The following is a 6780-nucleotide window of genomic DNA, read 5'->3' as shown; positions in this document are numbered from 1 at the left end:
GGGTCAGGACTCCCGCCCCAGCGGCCCCTCTCGGCCCGGGAGCGCCGGGCTCTGCCGCCCCCGCGCTGCTCGGAGCTGCCTCGGGCGCCGGGAGCGCCGCCAGCCCGGGGCCAGCCCCGCGTCCCCCTGGTGCTCGGGGCCGCGGGAACTTCCCGGGCCGGGCCCAGAAATCCCCTCTGCACCTTTCCCTCCTCATCGCCACCCCCGAGACTCCCCCGGGACCCTTCGCGCTCTCGAGCGCGTCAGTTTTGGGAAGTGGCGGCAGGCTGGGGAATCCTGCGCACGCGGCTCCCCTGGCCGCCCCTCTGCGCGGGGAAGCACGTTGCCGGCCCCTCCCGCCGCCGGCTGCGGTGCCGGAGGGACCTGGGGGCAGAGGGCAGGCTGGCCGGCCACACCGGGGCGGCCTCGGAGCCGGGCGGAGCAGCGCGGCCCGGCCGGCAGCCCCGCGGCCCCGCACGGCGCGGCTGGGGCGCTGCGAGGCCGCGCATCCCTGACAGCCCATACGCTGCGACGGAACGAGCACCCCAGGGAAAGTCTCTAGGTGGGCTGGGGAGCCTGGAACTTCCCTGTGGACTGCTCGGGGACTCCTCCAAGGGAACTGAGCCAGAGGTGGTGGCTGGCTGGAGGCACAGCCAGGCCTCCAGTGCTTCTGCCCCTTCCCGTGCCTGGGTGACGTACTCTGGGGACTCCATGCGGAGGCGAGGGGCTGCGGGCAGCCACGAGGGGCTCTCCAGGGCCACAGATCTTTAGTTACTATTGGAAAAAATGAAGTGAAACTTCGAACTTCTGCCTCGGGAATGAGCTGGCAGGGCGAGAACAAGCCCTTTCCTTGCTATGGCCCACAGCTGACTCCTGCCCTTGCCTGCGCCTCATTTACCCTGGGAAGGGGCAGGCAGGGCCGTGGTTCTATGGGGCTGGCAGGGGCCCCTTCATGCTTCCAGCGGCAACAAGACATTCACGTAGAGCCACCGCGTAGGGATCCCCCAGCCCCAGTGGCTCTGCCAGACCCCGGGACCCCCAACCATACGGCTGCTCCCCTGCGGGGACGGCAGCAGGACAGGCCGCTGCAGGTATCTTTTCCCTGGTCCCCGGCCGAGCATCCCGGGCGGACGAGGCTGAGCCCCGCAGGCTCAGACCCCCGCCCCGCTCTAGCCCGTCGGTCCAGCGCCCCGGCCCCAGCTCTGCGGGGGAAACCCCGGGGGCGGCGGCGGGCGGCCCACCGCCCCTTCCTGGGCGGGAACGGGCCGAGACGTTATAGGGCGGGCGGCCGCGGCGCAAGGCGTAGCGCCATGAAGTGGTTTGGGCTTTTCGCTGCCGTGCTGCTGGGCGTGAGTGGGGCTGGGGCTGGGGCTGGGGCTGGGGCTGGGGCTGGGGCTGGGGCTGGGGCTGGGGCTGGGGCTGGGGCTGGGGCTGGGGCTGGGGCTGGGGCTGGGGCTGGGGCGTGCCCTCCCTCGTTTCCGAGCTTGGAGCAGCTGCCCGGCGTTCCGGGAAGGGGCTCAGTCCGGTGGCTGCGGCCCGCCCCCGCGGGAGGCCCGCGGCCGGGAGCCGTGCCCCGGGCGGCGGTGCTGCCCCGGGCTCCCGCCGCCCCTCGCACCCCGAGCTGTGCCGAGCCCGCGGCGTCCCCCGGGGCCCGTGGCCGCTGCCCGGGGGTGCGGGCGCGGGGAGGGGGCAGGACGGGCAGGTCTCTGCCGGCCCCTCGTCCCGACGCGCTTTCGCTTTCCGCCCGAGGGAGCGGGGCCCGGCGGGGTCCGCAGCCCAGCCCGGGGCCGGGTCCCCGCGGGCGGGGCCGGGCAGCGCGGAGCCCTGGGGCTGCGCAGCGCTGGGCGCAGCCTGGGCCCGCGGCCGGGGACCCCCCCAGCCCGGCGTGCAGGTCGGAGCGCGCAGGGACGGGCCTTTCTGCGCCCCTTTCACTTCCCTTTCTGCCCGGCCTCTGATGCGTGTCACAGCGGGGCCGGTTCCCATGCTGGGTCCCGCATCCCCAGGCTGGAGCTCGCCGTGCCCCACAGCCCCAGGGCTGCCCGAGGGGCCTGGGCTGTGCTGGGCCGTGGCACCCCTTGTGCCCAGCCCTCCCTCACCTGCCCCAGCCCCGTGCCCATCCTGCCCCAGAGCTCTGCCAGAGCCCCCATCCTGCTCCCTGGGACAGCTGAGCTTGGGCCAGGCTGCTGGGAGCTGCTGGGGATGGGCAGCACGGGGCTTGTTCTGCGTGGGGTTACAGAGCTCTGGGTGCCCACCTGCACCTGGAATAGCCAGAGGTCTGATTCCCTGCCTCCTTCCCCGTGATAGGAGGAGCAAGGAAGGGCACTGGTTGACTTTTCATGGATGATATGCTTGCTGGGGCTTTCCAGCCCCTCAGGGTTGGCACATCAGCCTTGGGAAGGGGCTGGCGGTGCTGCCCCTGCTCGGGACCACAGCGCCGTCAGCACGGGGCAGGGTGAGACGAGCACTGAGAAACCTGGAGAAACGTGGGGACACCTTACTGGAGTTGCTGCCACCCCACTTCAAAGAGAGCACTGATGGCATCAGGCAGCGCAGGCGGCTCTGCTGCGGTCTGTGGTTAGCGCAGGCATGGGAAGAGCGGTGTGAGGAAGCCCTTACCTTGGGACGTGGCGTAGCACACGAGCTAGCACGCGTGTGCTTGCAGAAGCAAGGCAGTGCTGGAGTGCTGAGGAGCAGCATGAATTCTCAGGTCGTGTTTCTTCCAGTGCTGGGAACTCGGTGATGCTCTAAGATGCCTTGAGAAGCAGTATGAACACAAGGGCAGGTGCTGTAACCGGTGTCAGCCAGGTATGGACACTCCTTCCCCATCCTGAGGCCCCAAAGCTTGGCTGTGCCAGGGCCCACTACCCAGCTGCAGCAGAGCAAGCCCCTTTGCTCCCCTCACCAGCTTCTATTGCAGGGGAAAAGCTGATCTCTGAGTGCAATGACACAGAAAGCACTGTCTGTGCCAGCTGTGAGGGAGGACACTATCAGCAGGGCTGGACCAAGGAGAGGCACTGTACTCCCCACGATACCTGTGAAGCCAGTAAGTGCTCCCTGTGCCCCCCCAGCCTGCGGGGGAGGGTGTCCCCCAGGCTCACCTGCCCAGCGCCTCACCTTGCCCGCTCTCCATTTGCCCAGACGCTGGCCTTGTTGTGAAGACTCAAGGAAACACAACACACAACACTGTGTGCCAGTGCAGGCTGGGCATGCACTGCTCCGACAGCAGCTGCCAGACCTGTGTGGAGAACCAGCCCTGCAAGCTCGGCTTTGGCTTTGTGGCAGGTGAGTCTGACCGGTGGGACTGATGCCCTGACAGCACTGACCTCAGGCCTTCCAGGGGAAGGTGGACTCTCCAAGCAAGATGACCCTAGCAGGGCTGCATCTACCACTGCTTCTAGCAGTATTGTCACAGGGAGGACTGCTAGCCTGACCCCCTGCCAGCCCCTCACCTCCCACAGCCCGTACTGACCTTCCCCCAACCTCTGCTCCTTTTCAGCCAAGACCCTGGTCCGGGTGTCCTCCCCCTGTGAGCCCTGTAAAGAAGGCACCTTCTCCAATGTCTCTTCTAAAACTGAGCCGTGCTATCCCTGGACAAGGTATTGTTTGAGTGTTGACTGTATCCTTCACCCATCTCCAGCTGTGCTCAGTCACAAAGAGATGTGCTCTGCTGCCAGCCTTGAAAACTGGGCAGCTGGGATGATCCTTGAGAGACATAGCATGAGGCTGGCATAGGGCAGGAGCAAGAGGAGCAGAGCTGTAAGGGCAGCGAGGTCCAGGACAGTGTGACTCTGCTTGAGGTGGACATACAGGCACTTGTGCCCATCCCTCATCACGTGTACAGAATGCTGGCCCCCACAGGGATGCCACACTCATCTGCACTGGGGAGCACGGGATAAGAGTCTATGGAGACCCCTGATATGCTGCCCAGGCTTTCCCTCCCAGCATGTTCCTTGGCTGTAGTCATCAGCTGATGCACCAGCCCTCTCCATGGGGAGTCTGGCTTTGAGGATGCTGTGGGCTGGCAGGTCGTCCCTGTCTTTAGAAAGCTGCTGGAGGGTTAATTGCACTCCCTGGTAGAAATGTGAGCCTTATTTCCAGGCTGAATTAGTCGCGCTTCAGCTGCCAGCCATTGGATTTCACTTTGCTTTTATCTGTGCCCAGAAATTACCTCCCCACGGAGCCACTTGTAGCCTGTCATCGAGTCATCTCTGAGCTGTTCTGCAGTAGCTGCAGTGCCTGAGCTCCAAGGTCTCCCTGACGGGGCAAGTCCCAAATATCCACTCCCTTGTCCCCAGACTTGTCCTCACCTTCAGCAGTTTCAGCAGCTCCAGACCAGGACCAGGGACTTGCTATGATGGACCCTGTCCTGTCCCTGTCACACAGCACAGGCCCCTCCAGAGCCTGGCAGGCGGAGCACAGGATGCTCTCTCACACAGCTCTGCTGGCTGCCCAGCCCCAGCCATTCCTCCTCAGGGACTTTCCGTGTGCTCAGACGGGGCTGTGGTTACATGGTCTTGCTCTTCTCTGCAGCTGTGAGGAAAAGGGGCTGGTGGTGAAGGTGAAAGGGACAAGTACCTCTGATGTGATCTGTGGTAAGTGCCTGGTGCGCTGGGCTGGGCTGGTGTGGAGCAGAGATCTGGCACTCTGGCTCCTGCAGCACTCAGAGGAGCTGGCCTGGCCCGTGGGTGTTTTGGGGAGAGTCTGGCCATACCGCTGGCATGATGCCTTCCTGCTCCTCCCTGTCCCTGTGAGTGATCCCCACGGGACTGGGGCTGGCGCAGAGGCAGCTCAGGGCACTCGGTGTCTTGGGGGTGTCGAGCAGGTTTCTCACTGACTCCATCTCCTTCAGCAGAGTCAAGCAAGCGCTCCTCACTGTCGGTGCTGATTCCCATCACAGCTGCAGTTGTCACATGTCTTGTGGGCATCTTAATCTACTGCCTGGTCCACACAAGTAAGTGGTTGGGATGGGGAAAGCGGTGCCTTAGCCAGTGGGACCACGCAGGGCCAAGGAGCTGAACAGGGAGGCTGGTGGCAGCTCTGCCAAGAGCAGGGCAGCCCTTCTGGGGACGCTGCCAGGACATGGCTCCTCAAGCCCATCGCCCTGCTGGGTCAGTGGGCTCTGTCCTCTGCAGCAGGCATGTTAGCACTGCTGCAGCCCTGCAGTGCTGTGTGAGTCTAGCCTGGCAGCAGGCACAATACGAGCTGCAGGACATGCTTTGACCAGCACTCTCCCCTGACCATTGTCTTCTATCCCTCTTTCCATCCAGATCCCAAGCGACGGGTGCAGAATCCGGTGAGTCTGCCCAGAGCGCTGCTCCAGGGTCCCTCCTGGGCACAGCTGGGGCTGTGCCAGCAGCTGTGAGCAGCAGAGCGGGGTGGGGGCTGTCCTGTGGCTGTCTGCCTGGAACGGGACAAGGGTTGGGACAAGCCTGGGGTGCTGCTGGCAAATCCCGAGACAGGAGGGACCTGCACAGGGTGAGGCCCTGCCCTGCATGGGAGTGTAGCAGGAGCTCGTGGGAAGGTGTAGGTGCAGAGGTGGGGGGACGTAGCTGCCTGTCCCTGACCTCTGCCCCCCGTGCAGATAGAGATCCTGGAGCCCCACCAGCCCGAGGAGGTGGAAGAAGTCTTACCTGTGCAGGAGACCCTTCTCAGGGGCCAGCCTGTGGCCCAGGAGGATGGCAAGGAGAGCCGCATTGCAGAGCAGGAGAAGCTGTGAGGGTGCAGGGCACTGCCTCCACCAGGAGCACAGCCTGGGGCCGGCGGAGGCTCCTCTCTGCCCTCCCCAGCGCGGGAGGAAGTCTAGCATCGGGCCTGCTGTGACTGCGGGGGACTGGGGCACGACCGCCCCGCGGGGACACCGCGGCAGCGCCCGCCCAGGGCTGCGAGAGCCCGAGCCGGAGCCTGCCCGCCCCCCGGCGCTGGGGAGCTGTAGCAGAGCGCGGCACGGCTGCTCACAGAGCGAGCCCCTGCCAGGGCCTGGGGCAGCCCCCGGGCTGGAGCTGCTGTGCTGTAACAAACGGGGGCTGCTCGGCCGGGGCTGCGGGGGGGACAGCGCGGCAGCGCCCGGCTGGGACTCCGGGCCCGGCGGTGGGGCGGCCGCCCCCGCGTCGGCCCGGGCCGGGCGGGCTCCGCGGTGCCAATAAAGGCGAGACTCGTTGTCCCGGCAGTGCCTGCGCCCCGCGGAGCCGCGTGACGGGAGCGCGGCGCGGACACCGGCGCACGGCGGCCGGGAGATGGTGCTGCGGGACCGGCGTTGCGCGGCGCCCCCCGCGCCCGCCCCCAGCGCGGCCCCGCCCGGGGCGGGGGGTCGGGGCGCTCCGCGGCCGCGCTGCCTCCGCCCGTCAGTCTGGCGGGGGGGGGTTGGGGTGCCGGTGACGCCGGGCACGGTATCGTGTCCGCTGTCGTGTCCCCTCTCCGTCCCCTCCCCCCCGCCCCGTGTCCCCATCCCCGGGGGGGCACGTGCACGAGCGAGGGCGCACGCGGCCGCCGCGTGCCGCGCAGCCCGGTCCTCGCGCAGCCCACGCGGCAGCGGCGCGCGGGCCGGTCCCGCAGCCGCGCGCGCTGGGGGGGGGGGGGATGGGGCCGGGCTCGGGAGTCGTCGCGGCACCGAGCGGCGATTAAACGGCGCCACGTTCTCCCAGCGCGGCCCCAGACACCCCCCGGCCCCCCCTCGCCCCCCAGCCTCCCCTGCACTGCTGCCCCACGCTGCCCCTGGGGTGTTCCCGCCGGAGCGGGGAGAAGAGCGGTGCTGGATCCCTGCTGCACCCTGGGCCGGGCGGGGGGCTCTCCCTGCGCTCCCGC

General features: G+C 67.5%; 1 protein-coding gene across 1 annotated transcript; it reads left to right on the top strand.

The window, feature by feature from the left end:
- The first annotated feature begins 1304 nt into the window (after positions 1-1304).
- On the top strand, positions 1305-6137 carry CD40 (CD40 molecule). The gene is made up of 9 exons (XM_084271434.1): positions 1305-1328; positions 2703-2784; positions 2897-3022; positions 3118-3261; positions 3476-3575; positions 4510-4571; positions 4829-4930; positions 5247-5272; positions 5561-6137. The coding sequence occupies exons 4-9, from the start codon at positions 3186-3188 to the stop codon at positions 5693-5695; spliced, it is 501 nt and encodes a 166-aa protein (XP_084127560.1). The 5' UTR covers positions 1305-1328; positions 2703-2784; positions 2897-3022; positions 3118-3185; the 3' UTR covers positions 5696-6137.
- Positions 6138-6780: the final 643 nt, after the last annotated feature.

The sequence above is a fragment of the Gallinula chloropus genome, assembly GCF_964237585.1.
Source record: "Gallinula chloropus genome assembly, chromosome: 16".
Taxonomy (NCBI): domain Eukaryota; kingdom Metazoa; phylum Chordata; class Aves; order Gruiformes; family Rallidae; genus Gallinula; species Gallinula chloropus.
Note: the sequence above shows the minus strand (reverse complement) of the source record. Positions and strands in the feature narration are given on the sequence as shown.